This window comes from Colius striatus, chromosome 15 (assembly GCF_028858725.1).
Source record: "Colius striatus isolate bColStr4 chromosome 15, bColStr4.1.hap1, whole genome shotgun sequence".
Lineage (NCBI taxonomy): Eukaryota > Metazoa > Chordata > Aves > Coliiformes > Coliidae > Colius > Colius striatus.
Window position 1 is genome coordinate 4013503 of NC_084773.1, and position 22179 is coordinate 4035681.

The 22179-nt window shown below is 46.0% G+C and overlaps 1 protein-coding gene across 1 annotated transcript; it reads left to right on the plus strand.

The window, feature by feature from the left end:
• The first annotated feature begins 820 nt into the window (after positions 1 to 820).
• On the plus strand, positions 821 to 21466 carry NINJ1 (ninjurin 1). The gene is made up of 4 exons (XM_062008576.1): positions 821 to 949; positions 10905 to 11139; positions 15794 to 15955; positions 18383 to 21466. Exons 1-3 carry the CDS (start codon positions 878 to 880, stop codon positions 15946 to 15948), a joined length of 462 nt encoding a protein of 153 aa, XP_061864560.1. The 5' UTR covers positions 821 to 877; the 3' UTR covers positions 15949 to 15955; positions 18383 to 21466.
• The last annotated feature ends 713 nt before the right edge of the window (positions 21467 to 22179 follow it).

The window sequence follows — 22179 nt, forward strand, 5'->3', positions numbered from 1 at the left end:
GTGGAAAATAAGTTTAGGGAGGAAAAACAATAGGACAATGAAACTGAAAGTCTAAAAACACTGATCAGAGTGTTCTTAAAAATAAAGCCCTGGCCTTCAACTGCGATTTTATTCAGAGTTTTTTGAAATGAAACATTTGCAATCTGATTGAGGAGAACCTGCTTTAGTAGGGAGCTGGACTGGATGAGCTCTGGAGGCACCTTCCAACCCCCTCTGTTCTGGTATTCACACAGCACCAATTAGCTATATCCCTCCCCAGAAGTGCACAAGCTACGACTCTTAGCCAACGTTGGAAATCTGGTCCTCAAACCAAGCTGTTTGCTCTTCAAACTAAGCTGGCTGTGCTTGTCACGCTCCTCTCCCAGATAATGAACAATAGAACACAAGGAAACTGCTTCGGGTTGCCCCAGGGGAGGTTTAGATTGGAGCCGAGAGCCTAGGAGGGTTGTCAGCCCCCGTGCCAGGCTGCCCAGGGAGGTGGGAGAGAGCCCAGAGGCCGTGGAGCTGACTGAGGTGCTGAGGGCCGTGGGTTAGCGGTGGGCTTGGACTCAACGAGCTTTTGCAACCGAAACGATTCCATGACTGTAAAGCGGAGCAGCCTTGCGGCCCGGCCCGGCAGAGCCCCGGGAGCCGCAGCAGCGGCGCGGATGTGCGGCGGGGCCGGCGCCAGCCCCGAGCCGCCCGGCCCGGCGGGGAGCTGGGGGCAGCCGCAGGGACAGCCCCGGCGCGGCCGTGGGAGCGGGGGCCGGGCCAGGGCCGGGGCCGCCTCCGCCACCGCCCCGCGGGAAGCTGCTTCCCGAGGCCCCGCGCCCGCCCCACACAAACGCGCTCCCGCGGGCAGCGGCGCCGGGCTCGGGCTGCGCGGCCTCCCCTGGCCATGGACCCCGGCAGCGACACCCACGAGCTGAACGGGCTGGCGGAGGGCGCGGAGCCGGCGGCTGTCGGGCGGGTATGGACCGCGATCGGGGCCGGGAACGGCGGGGGAGAGCGCGGGGCCGGGGCGGGCAGAGCCTGCAGCAAGGGGATGGTGGTGTGCGGGGCTGGTGTGCCGGCCGCCGCACGCTGACCCACACTTCTCTGTTGTCTTACTTTACTTGCGCGTCTTCCGTTTAATTTGGCGCTTTCCTGTAGAGGCGCCTCTGACAGCGCCCCGTTTTCTTTCGCTTCAAAGACAGGCAAGTGCCAACCTGAAAAGAAAATCCTCCCTAGTCCTTGGCGCGATGAGCCCTTAGTGCCGCTGGAGCCCTCCCCGCCCCGGGACCCCTGCTCAGACACAGCGGTCCCCCGGCACCTCTGCTCGGGCACAGTCACGTCTGAACCGGGGGGTGCCCAGGGACCACCACTCGATACACATCAGCCCTCCCCGAACTGGGGGATTCCCCGGGGATCCCTGCTCGGGGCAAACTGTCACCTCTGAACCGGGGTTTTCCATCCAGATAGACAAGGACAGGGTGGAGAACTTAGGGTGTCTACACAGGAGGTATGTGAGCATAGAAATGAGAGGAATTATTTCAAAGGTTGGGCCTGTGTGGTGGGGTTTGTTCATACAAATAAAAAGAGAAGAAAAAGGCCCATCTTTTTACTACTTCATGCAGTCAAAACATGAGTCAAAACACTGGAAAGCATGTCATCCCATATTCTGTTTACACATAACGGATGTTTTCCAAGTGTGCCTTTTATCTGAAAAGCCAGACTGGTAAAAGAGCATCTGTTAGGGTGTTGTGGAAGAAACACTAAAAAGCAGCTCTTATTCTAACCTAAGACTCTGCCACATAGAAGCAGTTGTACTAAGCCACCTTCTGCGTCACGGGTAAAACTTTCTGGTTGCAGACAGACTGGGCTGTGTGTAGCGCATCTGACCTTCCTCCCTTCCTCACAAACCCTTGTAGCCATGAGTAACATACCAGGAAAAACAAATACCTGGTTTTAGTAAATCCTGGAGAGCACGCAAACAGAATCAAGGCTGGGATACGTAGGTCAGGCTGATGGCCTGGAGGGGTTTCCTTTAAGCCACTAACTTCCAGCAGCTTTCTTTTAATATTAACAGAGTTGGGATTGCATCACTGGTACTAATCATGGGGATCTTCAGTCATATGCAATCATCATCTTATTTCATCTTTCCCAGAGAAACTGGAAGCTCTGAGTGCCATATAAAGAATAAACAGCAAGACTTTGTATTGTATGTGTACAGTAGCACCTCAGATTGCTTCACACACACTTTTTATCACTTCAACAACAACAACAAAAAAGCACGTGTTAGGTGAAACAGAGGGGGACAGATTTCTTAGAAACCAATCTATGACTAGGACATGCTGTAAAAAGTCTGACCAAGTTCTCAATTCCCACGAACAGAAGAATGCCCCATGTCAGCAGCCAGCTAAACCTGGAGACACCACAAATCCCTGGGTGCTTCAGTCCTCAGCATTGGAGTCAAAAGTGCCCAAGTGTTGGCTTTTATGAGTGCTCACAGGCTTTGCAATGTGAGCCACCCTGGGTTGCTTACCCTGTCATCTGCCCTCTCCTCAGAACAGATAGATTCTCTTGCACATCTTCAGCAACAGACTGCTGCCCTCTTACAGAGAGCTGATGTGACCTGCAAATATAGTTGTCTCACCTTCAAAGCATGGTAGAAGCACGTGGATTTTAAAAAGGTGGAGTAGTTTAGGGCCCATCCAGGGACAAAAGACCAGGATTAGACTTAAGTACCACAGACCCTGGAACTCCCTAAGGACAGGGAGGGCTTAATTGCCACTGATGGTAAAGGACAAAAGACAAGGCTACTTAACTTGGGAAAGAGAAATCCAACAACAACCAAAACATAACCATAAAACCCCAAAACATAACAAACAGAAAACAACAGAGTGGTAGGATGATGAGGAGTACAACCAGCCCTTTAAGGTCACCTTCTCCCCACTTCCCACGTTCAGACCCCTAATCCCAATGTCTTTATCTCCTCCCTGCTCAGGGGGGCTGGGAGTGGGGGTTTCAGTCAGTCTATTCCCGATGGCTCCTGCCATTTGTCTCTCCTCAGGGCAGGGCTCCTCACCAGTCCTCCCTGCTGCAGCATAGGGTCCCTCACCAGCCAGGCAGCCCTGCACAAACCATTCCAATGGGCCTTCATCCTGAGGGCTGCAGCTCCTCTCCACCTCCTATGTGTGTCTCTGGGGCCCACAGGCACCCAGGATGGCGTGTGCCATGGCCCCTCCTCACACAGTTTCCTGCCCATCCTGGCACACTTACCCAGAGCTGCTGGTGGCTCTCAGCCCTGCCGTTGCCCTCCATGGCTTGCTGAGGGGTTTCCAGTCTGATGCTCCTCCTTCTTTCCTCTTTCTCTGACTGTGAGATCCCAAGACTTACTTCCATCTTGCACCACTCCTTCACCTGATCCCCCACCTTTCTCATTCCTCTCCTTAAATAGTGCTGGCAGAGGCCCCAGATTGGCTGCAGGTGAGTTCAAATCCCAGAGCCAGGGGAGAGTCTGGGAACTAATTACTGAGCCTGCAGTGCAGCCCCCTCCCCCAGTACCTCCTCACAAACCCACGATAAAGGCCAGTTAAACCCACTGTAATTCTGAATGAATGGTCACAGAGTGTTTTAATGTAGTTTATTTTGACTCCATTTTTAATGGGGATAAGGGTTTTTTAGCAGCTTTTAGGAGGAAGAAATTCCTTGCTTCCAGTCCTGGGTCAGCCTGGCACACCTCACTGACTAATGTGAACAATTACACTTGGCAGAAGTGTCTGCCCACTTCTGCAAAGGATCTGTTCGTACAAATGCAGATAGTGAATGTTTTTTTTCCATCTTCCTCTCTTTGCTTTCACTCTTCATGGTCCACATTGAAACAGTCTAGATTCACTGTGTTGTAAAACTTAACATTGCCAAGACAACAGGAGGTGGAGTTAAAGAAGACCTACGAAAAATGGTGAGCAGGAGTTGGACAGTAGAAAAGAACAGCTCTGGAATAGTTGGCTTCTGTTATCATCATGTTATTAGTAAGAACATGTTCAAAATGGTATATTAATTCATAAGTAACTTTGGGACACGGCAGTTTCTTGCCCTCATACTGCAAGTTACATGTTTCGGTTTTGAAGGAACTTGAAGTAATTTTAGTGCCCATAAGGTGACATGGCATCTTCTTGTAAAACGTTACTTACCTCAAATTGAATTTGGAGTACTTGATATACTCCAAATATTGAACCTATTGGTGATAAGTTTTTGTTGGCCTGTTGTTTAAGTTGCTAGAAGAAACAAACAGTGCTTTAATGACATAAAAGAGATGACCCGCAGTCCAGCTGTGGGAAATGGCATTATAGGACCAAATCACTGCAGCGAGCAGTAGGAGTGCTAGACTAACAAAACATTGTAGAGGAGAAAGCTTCCATGGAAATAGCTGTATGGACAAGTTCAAGTTATTACTTCATTTCACAAACTTAGTCATCAGGTGTGCTGATTGGCTTTAAGCTATTTAGATGAGTAAAAATATCCTAACGTGGTCCTGGAACCAGTATAGCTTTAAGGGAACAGTGCTCTGCCCTGAGGTGATATGACTGGACTTTTCCTTTTTTATTTCATGCTAACTTTTTAGCTCTCAGGAACCAGCAGGGTTGTCTTTTTGGGTTTGTTTTCCTTAATATAGTCACCCTTGCATTCTCTGTCAGTCTGCACAGAAGGCGACTCTTAAATCCAGGCTTTTAGAGATGGCAGAAAATCCGTGCTATGAAATATGAACACAGGCTGAGTTTTCCTTTTACTGCCTGCAACCATAGTGTCTTGGGATGTGATTGCAAAGTCTCACAGGCTAGTTAGTGGTATGTTGTGTTGGTACTGGGATGGACAGAAACCCCTCTGTTTTTCCCAAATTACATTCCTGCAGGAAATGGATGATTCAGCCCAGATGAAGGGGTTTTTTTCTCTGAGTCAGTGCTAAACGTAACAAGCAATCTCATGTTTTATTGGTGGAAAAGTAACACTATCTCCTGAAGAGCTGTACAAAGGATCTAATCATCCAGTACTAACTGGTATAGCTTAAAATCTTTTTGTGGAAGTCTGCTTGTTTCCTGTGTAGAATATATTCCCGACATTTTTGGATCAGCAAGATCTCTGAGACAGAAGGGAAGTCTGACTTCACCGTGGCCACGTATGGCCCACTACATTTTTCAGTACAGAAATTCCGCATCTCTGAGGATTATGAAATAACTGTGTAAAGTTACTAGCTCAATTCTGTAACTGTAGGGTTGGCCTTAGAAAAACACACAGTTCTGAGAAGCCCTGTATCATCCCTTTTATGTCTGATCCTTCTCTTTTTTGATGTAACTGGATTTTTTCCTGAACTGCATTTACCACTAAACGATCTGCAAAAGAATGCCCTGCAGTGTTTGGCTGGAAGGTGAATACTTCAACTTAGAAAAGTACTTTTTAAAAAAGGGCTTTTTAGCATCTTTTGAACAGTTTTGCCTAGCAAGACTATTGCAAAACACAGTAAAGAGCAGTCCACTGTAAGATCAGCATGACTCAGCCTTTTGCTGATGCAGCCTCCTTATTACATAGCAGGTTTCCATTTAGGAAATTAGCATTGCCCCTAAATGTAAGAATCTAAGGAAGCTGGCTCTATGACATTACAAACCCAGGGGTCACATTGATCAACAAGTTTGTCTGATTTGGCTTTGAATCAAAGCTCTTTAGATATTCAAAGTGTCTAATAGTTGCAGTATTCAGTAACTGAAAACAGAGAGAAAACCGTGCCTAGTGGAGAGCAAGCCAAGGATTCTGAAGACTCTATTTCAGAGTAAATGAAGGCAAAGAACCTTCTGACAGCTTAGGGAAGGTGTTATTAATCAGTAGCACAACTTGTTTGGAATATATAAATAATAATCAGCATTGTCTTCCCAATTATCCCTTGCAAAAATGTGAGTCTCCTGTATCTGGTAAAGGCATTCTACCACGTAATGATGTCAAGTTGGAATACACAAAAGTGTTTAGTACTAATACTGTACCAATACCAAAACAAGTGTTTGTGTTTTCAGAATCCAGATATTACACTCTTGGCCTGACGAGCAAACCACATCGAGCTCTGGGTCCTGCAGTCCCAGCTGATATTAAATAACTGCAATTAAAAACTGCAAATCAAATTTAAAGCCATCCAGGTTGTACTTTGCAGTGAGACTTTGCAGTTTCTGCACCTAAGTGTTCACCTGGGAATCTGGAAGTTCACCTTACTGACTGCAAAATACTGGTTTTCTAGTGGGATTTAAGAAGACAACAGAAAGCAGCCCTGTGCCACTGCAACTATCTGTTGACTTCATTACATGAGCAGTAAAGCCAGTCTTTGTTACACATCTGACTCTTGGAAATGTCAAGGTCCTGTTGGTTCAGGCAATATTTGGCTTTTACAGCTTTTGTAAGGCTTTTGGGTTTGCTTATTTTTTCTTTTTTTTTACATTTTCTTAAAATAATTTGTTTAGGGGAACATATATATGGTGGAAGGCCTCTAAGGAGCTGAGTGCAGTACCTAGGAATGTACCAAAAGAGAAGGAATGAATCCTAAAAACTTGCACTCCAATTGATTTCTTTCCTCCTGCATTCTCAGGGCAGAATGACACAACTGAGCTCTAAACACAAATGCAGAATAGGCATCATTTTCACCAGTGTTTTGTTTCCTCTGGGAATTATAGATGACTGGCATGTCAAAACCTCCACCTGTCTTCTCTGGGCAGGCTGTCTGGTACCATTTTGGGAAGCTGAGTGAGGTCAAATTGGACCTGATTTCTCTTGGGCTTTCATTTTTTGTTTGTTTGTCAGACTTCCAACTCATTCGTTTCACTGCCTCAGCACTCTCTGCTGTTTGGTAAATACATTGTTGCACAGAAATGCTGTGGAAGGAGCAGAAATCCTTACTTTAACAAGTATACTGTATTCAGCCAAGATACTTATTATTTGTTTCCAAGTGTTTCCATTTTCAGTGCTGTTCCCTTCCCATTGAATCACCGGGTGGATCTTAGCAATGATTCAGGAAACTCAGCACCTAAGGCCACATGTTTCAGCGTGACTTTTATTTATCTTTTAGTAAATGCTATGAATGAATCCTTTCTGTGTATCAAAGACACTCAGTTCTTCTGGGCATACTGTTAACATGAGGAGTGAAGCGAAGCTGCCGCAACGTCTGCACCCACACAGTGGTCAATAAGCCTCTGTGTCCAGCACCGTTCAATCCTGGCATGAAGGTTTGGCCTTACAGAAGCGAGACAGTGCCTGGTGCTGAGGCAGCAGCTCAGCTCTGTCCCTGCAGGCTGCAGCACTCTGGGATGCACCCAGACCCTGCTGCCATGTGGGGATGTGGAACGAGGCTGTCTGTGGGGATGGCATCCTCTAACTGTGAAAAGAAGCTTTTCCAGTCACAGAGCAAGAGAAGGAGGCTTTTCATCCTTCTTTATAACTCTGTGTGGACTGGCCCAGGGGATTGCTCTGCTCAGAGGTTGATGCTTTGGGGGCAAGGGGAGCTCTGAGAGTAGGCTGTCACTGGCAGGGAAGGAAAGATATGGCAGTTCCAGCTGCACCTGGCTCTGATTCACACACAAGACTCTCATTCGGTGACACCAACTGAAGAGATCAGCTTGTCTGGACCAGGTAATTTGAATATTTTAAGTATCTAATGAGGTGTTTTGGTGATGTTGAGACTGGAGCAGGTGGCATGGAACACATACTGTTCTCTTGCTGGGGCACCTGTGGGAAAAACCTTATTTTACATGCACCCTAGAAAGTCTCCAAAGCTTCCCTTTTCCCTCTCTGCAGCCCCATGGAGAGAAGCAGCATGGGCACTGTCGCTTGGTGCTGCAAGCTGCACGTGTTGCTCTGTGCGTGGCACCTCTGAAACCAAAAAGCTACATAACAAGGTTCCCATATAATTTCTGTTGTACAGAACTGTCATTATCCTGAGGTCAAGCCAACAGCTCTCCTTTAATTGCCTGTCTATATATTGCTGTGTAACACATAGTCTGGTCTTAAAAACTGCTGCCATAGTACTGACTGCACTTGTTTCAAGGCTTGGAGCAGTTGCCTTCCACTTGCTTCCAGAAGGCAAGGCTAATTGCCTTATTTTGGGTGCTTTTTTGTTTTATGGTTTCTCCAGCAAAAAGTCAGGAAAGTCCATTTCTCAATCAGGAGATGGGAAATGATTGTTTCTGGGGTTTTTATGATGACGGGCCCTTTTTCCCGTCAGAAGCAAGATCCTAGGCTGAGAAAAAGCTCTGTACAGTGGAACTGGTGTTTCGGTTCTCTATATGCCTACTTCTGATTCTGGAACTGGTCTGCTTTCAGGAGTGGCAGCTGAAAGCCTCTTAACAGAGGAAAAGGCCATTTTTTAGAGTCTAAAGACAGTAAATAGCTGAGCTGTTATTGCAGAAGTAAGTTTTGACATAGTTTGCCTTAACAGCATGCTCCTTTGGAAAGTCTTCTCCATTTATTGGAGTTCAGAAGTGACTCAGAACTGTTGCTTCCACCACAGTTCAAACGCTGTAGCCTCCTCTTCCCACCTGCAATGTGACATACAGAAAACCAGCAAACAGCAAGGCCCTGAAAGAGCAGCAGAACATTTCCCCAGGAAAAACAAAAGATCACACTCTGTTGTTTATGTAGAAACTGTCTTAAATCTTGTAGTCACAGATGTAACTGAAAGGAAGATGTAGCCCAGAGTTTTTACTTACATATACTTTAAAAACCCACAAGCCATGTCAAACATGATGACATTCCTGCATCAAGTGAAAACAAAGGAACCCATCATCATGTTTTCACTGCAGTCCCATTCCATCAGGATTAAGAACTGAGTCACAGCTACCCATGTAGTTTTTGCCTGTTACACATTGCAGGCTCACAGACATTTAAAAATCAGTATTTTTGGCAGGAGGGGGTTAATTAGCTACTACAGATAGAAAAGAAAACTTTCTCTACTATGGATTTGTAACAAAATGGATCCTCTTACTTCTACAGTCTACTAAGAGTTTGCTTTAAATCTGTGCCCAGCAGTTCTGCTATGAGAGGGGTAGTTCCCCATCCCCTTAGCCCAGTAGCGTTAGGTAACAGGAGCTAAATTTGTGCCTGGGCTTTTTACTGTGCAGTAAACACGGAGAAGTGTTAGTCTGGATTTTCCTATGGAATACTGACAGCATATATTCCATGCTGCTCTGCATAAGAAAATGAACATCCATGCCTGGTTTAGTGCTTCTGCTGGATGGTATATGAGAATGACAGTACTTCATCTCAAGCATCCAAATGCTATAGTGGTTTAATGGGGCAGGAGGGTGGGAAGAGGAGCCTCTCCTTGGTGAGAGAAAAGGTGACAAATGTGGGACAGATTTCCCAGCCCAACTGCATTTTTAGATTGTGGGACAGAGACAAAACAGAATGAGTACTGAGTTCTTCCTTACTGAAGTCAGTATCCATCCCACAGCCATTTCCTTCCCGGGAGCATGCTCTCGGTAAAGAAGCTGTCAGCCTGAAGCTCCTGTTACATGGCTTCCTTCTCGTCACAGAAGAACAGTCTGCTGCTGCCCCATGGCAGTTTTCACTCAGTAAAATATTTAGGCTGTGGTTGATCACAACATGTCTGGTGAAAATAGGTCAAGTTTGGTATTTGAATGCCCTGGAAAAACTGTCAGTGTGTTTGTCATATGCATCAGTATCTGTCCTGTTTAAAAAACACCACTTTTAGGTCTGGCCAGTGGCAAACCTGGCTGTGGAGGTGGAAATTTGATTACTAGTGCTGCTGAGGAGAGAATTAGAGGGTGTTTTCCATAGCTGAAGTAACCTTCAAAGCAAGCCTTCCCTCACGGTATGTTGTGTGAAGCCAGAACATTATTTGTGCAGTGAAAAGGTCTCTGAGAGGCAGGTTTGAAGAAGTCAGCTAGAATAAGCTTACTCCTAATACATCTTTATTTTTGAAGGTGATATCTAGAAGTAAGAGCAGTGAGAAGGAAGTTCCTAACCTGTTCAGGGTCTGCAGAACTTCTTGTTCTCCCTTGCAGAGTGAGGCGCCTAAGTCTAACCTAGTTACCCTAAACTGCATCTAATCTGTAGAGAAACAGGCAGCTCTGGAAGGCAGCTGTCACATCCCACACAGAGTTGTCATCAGGAAACACTCAGTTTATTCATCTTGCTGGGTTAACTGGCTCTGGCTTTGCCCTGCAGTTGGTTTTTATTTTCCTGTTTGCTTGCAGGAAAATTATTTTCATTTAAAAAACCCAAGACATGCTGATGTGAAAATGGAAAGAAGAGTTTCCCCTGTCATGGGGCAGAGCTTGGCAACCACAGGTCATGTGGTATTTACACAGAAAAGCAGTTCCCTGTGTGTGGATGGACCTGGGTAGTGGCAGGGAAAGAGGTCAAGCAAAGCTCACGCGACAGCCAACGTCCACATAAACCCTCAAAATCAGGCTCATGAGAAGGAGTTATGCAGATGTGTGACAGCAGGCAGTGACTTTAATAAATCCTTGTATTTTTAAGTATGCCTTAGGAGTACATCAGCTGCAACAATTTGTTGCTTGCTCGTTTGTTTTCCAGTCGTTTTTCCCTCCCAGCTTTTCTTGGGGCAAACTTTTCAGTTTTTTTCAACTTCTCCTTGTACTGACTCTTCAGAGTGAGCAGGATTCAGAGTGAACAGCACTGACTCTTCAGGGTGATCCTAGAAGCTGTGGACAAAGCCTGTCTGCCCAAGTTGCAGTGCAGACACTATGTGCTGCTCTGCTGTCAGATGAAGGACGGTGGTAACAGTGAGGAAGATGCGCTGACAGTCTCGGTAACACTGTTGCCCTGTCACTCTGATTACAGAGATCAGTCAGGCCAAGATTTTCTCACTCACTCACTCCACCAATTAAGAGAGATGTCAGTAACCCTTTTCCATCTCCCAATTGCAGCGCAGGACGACGCAGTGGTTCCAGAGGAACAGACCCATGAATTTCAACCACTACGCCAATAAGAAGAGCGCGGCGGAGAGCATGTTAGACATCGCCCTGCTGATGGCCAACGCTTCCCAGCTGAAGGCTGTCATGGAACAAGGACCTTCTTTTACCTTCTACATCCCACTTATCACTCTTATCAGCCTGTCGCTCACCCTGCAAATTATAGTGGGAGTGCTCCTGATATTCCTTGGTACGTAGCAGCAAGAGCCGCTGGCGTGTATTTTTCTTACAGGTTGCAACCCATGAGGTGGCATATAAGATGGTACATAGATGCCCCTTTTCTTTTTACCAAGCTGTTATATTTGAAAGTCTTTGCCTCACAACTGATTAAAATTTTCTCTGAAGACCATAGAAATACTGCAAGAAAAGGAGTAAGGGCAGCTTGATGTGGAATCTTCTATTTTGATCAACTTCCTCGTGCTCTTCTGCCCAGAGCATGAATATTTTTCTTTTCAGAAGGCCTGAGGAGGAAGGAAAATGATGAAATACTGTAAAAACAAGTAAGCATTAATAGGCCAGATAGGATCATGCAGCCTGTCCAGTTGCATAATAGTGATTCTGGCAAGACTTGTTACTTAATTTTGTGGCTGAAATGTATTTGTTCCATATCAGTCATATCATAAGCAATATTATAAGAATATATTGTGCACACAGAACTCTGCAACAGAAGTGAAAGTTGAAATACCTGCCTTATTCTCGGTCTTCTGTGCATTTGTGCTTCTGCAATCCAATCAAAGGTCTGAGAGCAAAGGCTTGACAGTAGGGAAAAACATCCCTTCGGTTTTAGATTTAGGAAATTATTCAAAGCATCCTAAATCTACAGGTGGGGAATGGTAGAAACTTATTTGTTGATGTTAATTTTCAAGCTTGTGCTAAACTGAAGTGAAAAATTACACAATAGGCTACTTGCAGCAAGATTTTGGTGTAAGAATGTGCCTCATCTATTATCCACATGCTACAACTTCAGCCAAAACATTGGAAATGACATATAGTATGAAAACACAGTCCAAGTAGCATCCTGGGACTGTAAATAGATTGTCCTGGATTCTGCTTATCGCTGGGGAAACCGTTTCTGCTTTCTTCCAAAGAAAAGTGATGCAGCACCTGTGACATATGCTGGAAATCAAGAGAATGAGTTCAAATGGGAGTTGTGTGAGTCCGTGCTTTGGACACGCCTGGTGAGACAGCTGTAGAATTGATCCCCTGCTCCCTGCCTCCCCTGCTCCCCTTTCTGTCTTATTTGTTGAATTAGGACCTTCACTTTCCTAGAATTTCACTGCAGCGTCATTGCTGTTCTCAAAAATAGAGGTTCCTCTATTTGGTATTAACAGGTACAGTGGTGTGAGACACAGGAACTGGCACTTACCACTGAAAACGAGGTGTTTTAAGTTAGTATTGCCAGATTAGTAGCACACATATGTCCTACACCCCCTACACACCATCACTAAGTAAGCTTGAATTACCCCCAAAAGCCCAACTAAAATTCCAATGTGAGTGGAGATACAGCACTCTGAGCCTTCTGATTTTATCTTAAAAGTGTCTTCAGTGCTTCCCTTTGCTGTCTTAAACCTACTGTGACATTTGCCCCCGTGCTTTTGCAAGGCAAAACAGAATCCAGTGGCACTTTGCAAAGTTGCTGGAAACCTGTGACATTCATTAGCAGCACCCAAACCCCGAGGCCATCGTTTTGGAGAGTACATCACAGACAGCTGTGGAATCAGGGGAAACATTTTGGTTTCAGCGTCATCTGAACCCCAACATTCACTGAAACAAATGGCACCCTCACTGGTAGGAAGCAGCTGTGAGTCACTTCTTTTGCTGGTGACACACATTCATTTACTCTCATAACTTTTTTCCACATCTTTCTCTTTAAATGTCTGGGTATTATATAACAGACCTTAAGTCTACTGTAAATGAGAAGCCTTGAAGGTGATAGCCAGAGTTCACACGTGGCATTTACTAAGCTATAGGTGCCACCTTTGACATCACTGTTAGTCCTGCAATGTTCTGTGTTTTTTAGCACAACTGAAAAGAGCAAATTTGTGTTCAAGGAGGAAGTTCATGGGAAGCCAGGAGGCATAAGGCTTGTGATAATGATATGCAGCTCATGTAGCTTTTTTGTCTTTTTATACAGCAGAGACACAATAGAGCTGTCTGTGCAGTTGGGACAGGAGCAAAACCCAGGGGCCATTCCAGAAAGGAAGTGGAAAAAGCTACCTGATGATACCTTAAAGAATAATTTTGATTGGAAAATACCTTAAGATCATGGAGTTCAACCACTCATGCCACCTTGCCAAGCCCAGCACTAACCCATGGCCCTCAGTGCCTCAGCTCCACAGCTTTGCAATAGCTCCAGGGCTGGGCACTCCCCCATCTCTCTGGGCAGCCTGGCACAGGGGCTGACACCCCTCTCAGGGAAACAGTTCTGCCTCAGCTCCAATCTAAACCTCCCCTGGGGCAACTTGAGGCCACTTCCTCTTGTCTTGTCATTCATTACCTGGGAGAAGAGACTGACTCCCACCTCACTGCAGCCTCCTGTCAGGGAGTTGCAGAGAGTGCTCATGTCTCCCCTCAGCCTCCTCCAGACTGAACATCCCCCGGTCCATCAGCCCCTCCCCATCTGACTTGTGCTCCAGCCCCTTGTCCTGCTCTGGTGCCTGTCTCTGGACACACTCCAGCATCATCATCCCAGGAGCTACTAGTTTTCACAGTTCTCTGCTAGGCATTTAAAGCTTTTCCTCCATGAAAAGAGAAGGTAACAAACATTTTGATACACGTTCAGCAAAGTTGTCCTTGGCAGTGATTTGGTCATTTAACTTTTTGGAAGAAAAGCAAAGAATGTCTTAAAATAGTTTAAGTGGCATGAAATCATAGTAATCTAATCCCACTATAATAAAATACTTAAAGAATAACTGCTTTTAAGAACATTTTCACAAACACCCTCATCTGGAGTACTATAATCACAAAGGCAGCATCACTGCAATTCTGCAGCATTCAGAGCAGTGCCTGAACTGACGAGCAGCACTTGTCTTCTCTGACCCTTGTTGGACAAAGGGACAGCTCCAAAAGAGTCAGTTCTCCTTTGAGCATGATTGCTTTTAACTCACTAAATGTGTTTAGGGCACTGCTGCCATCTGAACTGCTGTCTGCCATACTTCAGGATTAGGCACTCCATGTCATTCCTTCCATTTCATTCGCATGACAGTAGTAGAGTCCTTCCAGGCACTTTTGGGATAGAAGCATCAATGTATCTCCAGATCCTTTATAGACATGTATAGACTCATTTTCAGGGTTAAGCACTGCTGAGCTGAAATTGTTTCATGCCTACACAGGTGTGCAGAGGCTTATGCTTTTCAAGTCATTCCCCCACGCTGTTCTTCCATGCCTTGGCTGGTCTGCGCTGTTTGGCTCTACTGCTGTAGCAAACAGGACTTGAACAGCAGCCTGGAATTCCTTGAAACCAAAACAGCATCAGGCTTCTTAATTAGAGACACCAAGTGAACCTGGCTGTTAATATTCCAGTTGAGTTGTCTTCTCTGGAGACATTCCAAACCCACCTGGACGAGTTCCTGTGTGCCCTACTCTAGGTGGTGCTGCTCTGGCAGGGGGATTGCACTGGATGAGCTTTCCAGGTCCCTTCCAACCCTTAAGACTGTGATTCTGTGAGTGCATTTGCCACCACTTCTGCTTAACTGCCTCAGCAGGCAGGTGAGCCTTGGTTCTGTGGTTCAGCTCTGCAGCGTTGACAGGACCATCATGTTAAATGCAAATAGCAAAATTCATCTTGTGCAGGAGTCACGAGCTACTCGTGTGCCGGTCAGAAGGAGCTCAGGGGTTAATTTCTGTTGCTGTGAAAGCTCTCATGTGCCCTGTGTGTGCACACACCAACTCTGCTGATCTGTGCATTTAATGGGCAAAAACTATCCTCCAAACACACTTCAGAACTCACTGCACTCATTCCACCAGCATCAAAGAACTTCAGCAGAGGGCACGAGTTGCAGAGCCCTTACTGCAGGAGAACAGAGGCAGAGGGAGACCTCGTGTTTCCACATGCTGCCAGGAAACTGCACCCGGGCATCAAACTGTCCTGTTGTCAAATCTATTATCAGCCCAGTGTCCCTCACTTAATGTTTCCACAAGGCCTGGAATCAAGGCTCAAACGAAATGAATACTGTCTCCCTAGCCTGTTCCTCCCTCACTCCCATTAGTGGTTCAACCAAAGAACAGCTGCAAGAAACAAAAGGAAATGTTTACACAGCTGATGCTCTCTGTGAAAAGAAGAGCAGCCACACTGCTTGGAAATCTCCCTCTGTTTAACACATACAATGCCTTTGCTTTCTAAAAACAGAATTGGGTACAAAAGCAGGGAGTACAGCTGGGGAAGGGCTCCAGTACAAAACCAATCCAGCACTGGCAGAGACTGGGCTGTCAGCAAGGAACCTGTAGTGCTTGAACTGTAGGAAATTGAGCTGCGTTTCATCCTGTCAGGGCTTCAAGCTTCATGTATTCAACACCGAAACAGTTTTGCAAGTCTGCAACAAAGCTAGCTTTCAAAGGCTGGAGAACTCAGAAGATTTCTAGTAATGTTTGTGTGTCCATTGCTTCCCACCTGCATCCACAGAGATTAGGTGCTAATTACTGGAAGCTGAAATGCTCCTGTGGTTAAAGGCCTTCTCCTTCACACTTCCACTGACGCTGCAGAATCTTACTTCCCTTTTAAGTAGGACTGAAGCAAATAGCTTAATGTAGGGAAAATTCTTGAACTACATGAGTAGTGAAGACTTTTGTTCTGGGTTTTGAAATATACATGTAATTAAAGCTTTTTTTTCCCTTTCTCTTTGAAGTAAAATACGACCTTAACAACCCTGCAAAACACGGAAAGCTGGATTTCCTCAACAACCTTGCAACTGGACTGGTGTTCATTATAGTAGTTGTGAATATTTTCATCACTGCCTTTGGAGTGCAGAAGCCAGCTGCTGAGCCAGCATCAAGACAGTGACAACAAGGTGAGTGGTCTGTGAGCCATGAGGGAGTAGGGCATAGCTTTAAAAAGAGCCACGAGCTTAGCTGTACAGCTCTAGCCCTTGCAGATAAATGAGTTTACTTCAGACTGCTCCAAAAGCAGAAGCCACTCAGAACTGCTCAATTATTACAGTGTGTTTGTCAATGTAAGGTTCAAAAGTTGATGGCAGTGTCTTGCTCTGTCAGGGGCCCCTTGTGTGTCACGCATGGGAAGTGTGAGCATTGTCCTTCTGCCTTAGCCACTCCTTTCCCTTGTTGCTGACTAAGCCAGGAACAGAAATAATACTGTTTTGCTTCCTGTAAATGCTTCTTTTTCTAAGAAGGGTTTGCAGTGTGCTGCATCCAGTCTCTTATGATCACTGAAGGCTTAAATCTTTACCCAAGTAGGCAGGGCTGTTGAGTCCAGCATACAGTCCCACAGCTCGCTGGAGCCCTCCAGCCCCCAGGCAGATGGGGTGGATTTCTGCCCTTCCAAGCTGTGGGGCCTTTGCTTTGTGGGAGCCTCAGCCCATGGAGATGTGTGCTGTCCCTTTACTGGATGCATGCAGTCCTGTAGGACAATATTGTTTGCTCTACCTGCATTTTAAAGTTTGTTACTTACTTAAGCAGAAGGATAAATACAGGAACTGTGAGAATCAGAATGGGTGTCTTCCCTGCATCACAGCTATGATGGACAATTTGGGAGGAGATAAACCTAAATTGTAAGCTTGTAGCCCAAGAAGCACTGTAGCCCAACATCTGCCTTTAAAATAGCACTGCTAAGTTACTGTGTGCCAGCACTGCTCTGGCTCTTAATCTTCCAAATCTCAAATACCATTCAGAAGATCTGCTGAAGAAGGAATTGCACTGAAGAAGGAATTGCTTGATTTTCCTGGCAAGCCACAGAATGCTGGCTGCTGTGCAGACAGCCCATACAGGGAATGTCATTGGGTTTGACTTAGCTTCTGGATGAAACCCTTTCTCCATGAAAGTAAAGATACAAGGCCTTTAAACTCCAGAAATCTGTAACAAGAATGGAAACCAGACCAAAATGTTCTGGTTGTGGGTAGGGGGAAGTCAGTGTGACTGATTACAAGGAAGATGAAGAATGAGATTCGTTTACTTTGGATTGTGGGTGGAAGCATCTGCTTTAACCAAAACCTGTGAGATTCTGGCAGTGAATTAAGATAGTTTTATTGTATTTGCTGGCCATGGTCTCTACAAATAAATGAACAAATGTGTCATTTTAGCAGCAAAGAGCACATAGGTTATCTGAGATATTGTCAGCATTGTAGGCAGTGTCTCTCTCAGCAGTACATATTAAAGCAATGCTGAAACACTAACTACAAAGCTGCAACGCCAGGAAAACTGAATGGAGGGTTATGGGAGTTTTAGCTCTTCTCACAGGGGAAAAAAACAAGCACAACAGCCAGCAACAGAGGCAAGAATCTGAAATGGGCATCAAGAAGTACAAATAACAGCCAAGGTGGGATACCAAAATCCCATTTTATGACACAGTGAAAGAAAAGAGGAAAGAGGGGAAGAAAGGAGAGGCAGCTTTTGCTGATCACAACAAGGTATGCTGAGCAGAGAGGAAGATGAGGTGACAATCAAACAAGCCAGTTAGTGGCTTCATATAAGAGTGTACTGAGATGTCAGCTAACACCCAAGGTCATCACAGCCTTTGGGAGTTCATCCTCCACCATCTCTTCTTCTCTCCAGAACGTGTCAGCCCAAAGGGTTTAGTGGTATAATTATCACCCTGCCTGTGGAATCCTTAGGTAGAAAGCTAGGTCTGAAAGGAGAAACCAGCTGACATGTAACTTCTCTGAGATGGTCATGAGAGCACTCACCCAGCTCATGTGGCCTCACGGCCGGAGCCTCTGTGCACACGTGGGGCCAGGATTGGCATCTGCTGCTGGAATTGGTTTCATAAACCCACAGTGCTGCACAACAGGAGCAACAGCAGCTGGGTTGTGTGACCTCAGGCAGAGGCAGGAGCAAAGGACCTTTAAAGCCAGTTTCCATCTGTGCACAAGCAGCAGCTGCACGATCCCCCTGCACTTCTCACACATGCTGTTGGTCTCCTCATAAAGCGGCCAAAATGGGTGTGTGGGACCTGTGCCTTTTTGCTCCAGACTTGTGAGATGTGGAGGTTCTTCACTGCTTTCGAATCTTGCATCTGGTGTTTGCTTATTTGCACATCTTGCCCTTTCTAAAAACACCTGGTCACCTGAATGACAGTTAAATAAAATGAGTCTCCTTCATTGCACTGCCACAGTCTCCTCAAAGCCCTGAGAGAAGTTCCCTGCCTTCACCTTCCCTCTCAGGCACACTTTTCCAAAGAAAACCTAATTCCTCTTTGAGGCAAACTTGTCATTTACTGTAATTCCTGTACACTAACACCTTAATGTCTTTGTTTGCAATTTCAGAGACCTGAAGCATTCCTTCTAGATGCCATTTGCACTTGAGCCAGTTTCAGTTGGACACAGCGGGGGAACAAAAATAATCTGAAGGAGCTGGACATCCCGAGCAGCTTTCTCTGGTTTCCAATGACCAATACATCTGCACACCCACAGCTTCCCATGTGTTGATATTTAAACTGCTTGGCATCTAAGGAAAGGTCGGTTTTCACCCAAGGACATTTCATTTTCTCTAGAAACGTAATTGTTTTTCAGAGAAGAGGCATGAGCTCAGACCACAAGGTAATACAGACTGATGGCACTTGGCAGGACCTCCCATCTTCTGTGCCTTTTGCTTTTGTGGCTATTTGCCACTTCCACCATGGTGAGAAGCGGCGAAGCCTTCGATTCTGGTCACATCGGCCTCGATTTCAGCCACTCAGCACCAAGCCCATGTACTCTGTAGTGCACCAGTGGTTTTCCTCTGCAGTGTGCAGATAGCTGTGCCTCCTTTTCTTTCCCCTCCTCTCTAGCTGGAGCAGAGATGAGGGTAACAGCAACAGCAGGCTATCCTTTGTCCAGGATTGCTCACAGGTACTCATTTCTCCTGTTTCTTCATCTCTGGACCACAGATCCTCTCCTTCGTGCACAGACACAAATAACCTGATTGCTAACAGTTCCTTACCACTGACTGCTCTACTCCATGCTCTGTGCATTATATATGTTTCTGGAAGCACTGCCTTTTCTGGGCCCAACTGGAGAACCAGAGGATCCAGGGTGAGCTTGACCTGCTAAACCGGTACCGAGTGCCTGTCAGCGATTCCAGAAGCAAACTGAAAGCAAGTTTGTCCCTCTACAACTTCCCTTTCTCCTCTTCCTGAGAGGGATTGCTGCAGTTGTATTACCCTTAGGAGTTTAAGTGCATAACTGATTTTTAAATGTGTATTTTAAAATATATATAAGAGAGAGATAAATATCTCCTTTAGGTTCTTACCTGCTGGCTCAGGGACTGGCACTTTTTCTAGACAGACTGTTGCTAGAGATGATCTAAGTTAAAACAGTTTCTACAACATTTCAGTCCTTTTTTTTCCCAAGTATCACACCTGCAATCAGACAGATCCTAGTTCTCTAGGTTGTTCTCACTTGTAGATGAGATGTGTACTAATACTTTTCCTTCCAGTTAATTTTTAGCTGCTCCCTTGCACACATTAACAGAAGTTTGACTGCCAGGTGTCTCATCTCGTTTACAATCTGTATCGCTCACATTTCTCTTCAGTTATGTCTCAAGGCCCATTGATGTACCATATCTTCATTCATGTGCTCTGTAAGAGTTACTAACGGAGAACAAATCAGAAACTGGTGTGATTAGCAATGGAATAGACATTCTTTTGTATTTTTTGTCTTTCTGAAGTGCGTTTCATTGGTATCAACCAGGCAAAGGTTTCACTCTGCACGTCGTACTCGGTTTCATCGTGGCTCAGAACAAGTTCTGGATGGGCCACTCTGGACAATTTTCCTTATTTGTTTTTTTACAACAGGGGAGCTGTTGAAGGACCCTTCTTACACACTGCTGCAGTCAGTTCTGCTGTTGTGAAGTGACTCCACTGTGCAAACTGCAGTGCTGGAAACGCTAAAAACCCTTTCTCTGCAAGAAAAACAGGTGTCTGTAGGCAGAGCCCTTCTGAGCATGACACTTACCTGTGCCTCGACATCAGGCAGTAATCCTCATCAGATTTTTGGCTGTACCACCTTTGTTACCTTTTTACCCCCTGGAGTAATTCCTGCCTGTGCCTTGGACTCAGTCTGGAGCAGCTCTTCGGAGGCAGCAGCCGCCTCTCTCCTGTACAGAGACTCTGTACCTCAGCTCGTGTCTGCAGTCAGCACTTCATGATGTCCTAAATACATAACCTGTCCAAAAGACAGTCACTTTAACTTAGGGATGGATATTAAATATTTTCCATTGCCAGATTTGCATCTTTCTACTTTTTAAGTGAGACAGAAACAACGGGATGAAATGTGTTTCTGGCACTCAACTAAGCCTCACTTTTGACTTGTCCTCACTACTCTGAAGGCAGATGCAGAGGCTCAGGCTCTGCTGGTGTTCACCAGCTTTACACTTGCTGGTAATTTGGCCCAGTTTTAAATCTTGCATTCCATTCCTGTGCTACTGATTGCCCTCTCTTATGAGCAGGATCACCTTCACCCTGCACCAAAACTCTGGAAATCCCAGAATGGTGGGTGTTGGAAGGGCCCTGCAGAGCTCATCCAGCCCAACTCCCTGCTAAAGCAGGTTCCCCTGGCTCAGGGAGCACGGGAACGTGTCCAGGTGGGTTTGGAAACCTCCCAAGAAGGAGCCTCCACACCCTCCCTGGGCAGCCTGGGCCAGGGCTCCCTCACCCCCACAGCAAAGAAGTTTTTCCTTGTGTTTAAGTGGAACTTTTTGTGTTCCAGCTTATGTCCCTTACCTCCAGCCCTGTCAGAGCAGGGAAGCAGTCAGAGAAGGCGCAGTACAGACACACTGGGTCTTTTCCCATTTTATTCCCTTCCTTATTGGAGTGTTGAGGTCACTCAAGCAAACCAGCTGTTGCAGTGGGGTTCTCCTGAAAAATACAGTAGCTGTTGTTACAGCATCTGTACTGCTAAGGTGTTGGCCCACAGAACCTACCAAGGCTCCTGTATCCCCTCAGGGATAGCAGGGGGTCAGGAGCACTCACCAGGTGATGCCTCGACCGCTACGGATTCCGATGGACACTGCAAGATGCAGCTTTTGGGACGTACAGGAGGGAAGGACGAAAAATGCTGTGAGCTCAAACACATAGTTGGGTGCCAAGAGTGGGATGTGCAGATCTGCACTCTGGGGATCAGTGTCAGTTCCCCTGCAGTCTGCCAGAGCCAGGCACGGAGCAGCCACCGAGCACTCACCATGAATCCTTGTGCCTCCTGAGCACCACTGAAGCACCACAACAGGTACCTGCAGGTTCAGAGAGCCTGATCTTGGGTCTAAACACACAGAAACCTGAGCTGGAAGCATCTGTCTGACTGTGAGGCAGTACTGGGCATTGGCAGTATTCAACCTGCTGCAGGAGGGCTTGTTTTCAATAAAAAGATGCTGGTGACCACCAGGTCCTTTGTTGTGATCAAGAAAAGTTTATGAAACACCCTCAGACATGCAGCCTGTTGTAAGTCTCTGAAGCCTTCAGAAATCATGGCTTTTTTAAGCAGACAAAAGCATCTGCAGGTTGGTTTTGGGTATAAATAATTTAATCACATGATTATTTAAGTCAGGTGCTTATTTAAAATCCCAACGAGTGTCTCCAAGGGGTGGCAAACCAGTGCATGGATTTACACAGTCCTTTGGTTTGCTGTGCCTCTCCAGATTTCTTGGTTGTAGGCAAACATTTCATTTAAAAAGAGGTCATCAATAATGAAGTGGGATGAATTTTTGCAGGCGGCCTCGGGGGCTGGTTCAGCTCAGGTCACCCGTTTGCTGCTGTTTCATAAGCTGCTGAGCAGAGTCAGAACCATGCTGCTGCTGCTCTGGGCGGTCTCCTTGGTCCCTGCAGCGTCCAGGGCTGAAAGTCTCAGCATAGCTTACTGAAGCAGGTGACAACTCTGTTTACTGGAAGTGACTCTGAAGTATTTGTGTCCTAAACCAGGTCACTGCCGAGGCTCACTCTGCAGCTGAGTATTGCACAAAATGGGCCAAACTGGTAAGCACAGTCCTGGTTACTGTTGTCCCCTCAACCAGCACTCAGGAGGTTTTGGTCATTCAATCCATTTTAACAAGTGGTTTATCCTGTTCTGTGCCACATCTCCCAGACAGCTGC

Coding starts and splice junctions, on each gene's coding strand:
- NINJ1 (XM_062008576.1), top strand. CDS start 878: ATGGACCCCGGCAGCGACACCCACGAGCTGAACGGGCTGGCGGAGGGC. Junction 950..10,904: donor AGCCGGCGGCTGTCGGGCGG/GTATGGACCGCG, acceptor TCCCAATTGCAG/CGCAGGACGACGCAGTGGTT. Junction 11,140..15,793: donor AGTGCTCCTGATATTCCTTG/GTACGTAGCAGC, acceptor TTCTCTTTGAAG/TAAAATACGACCTTAACAAC.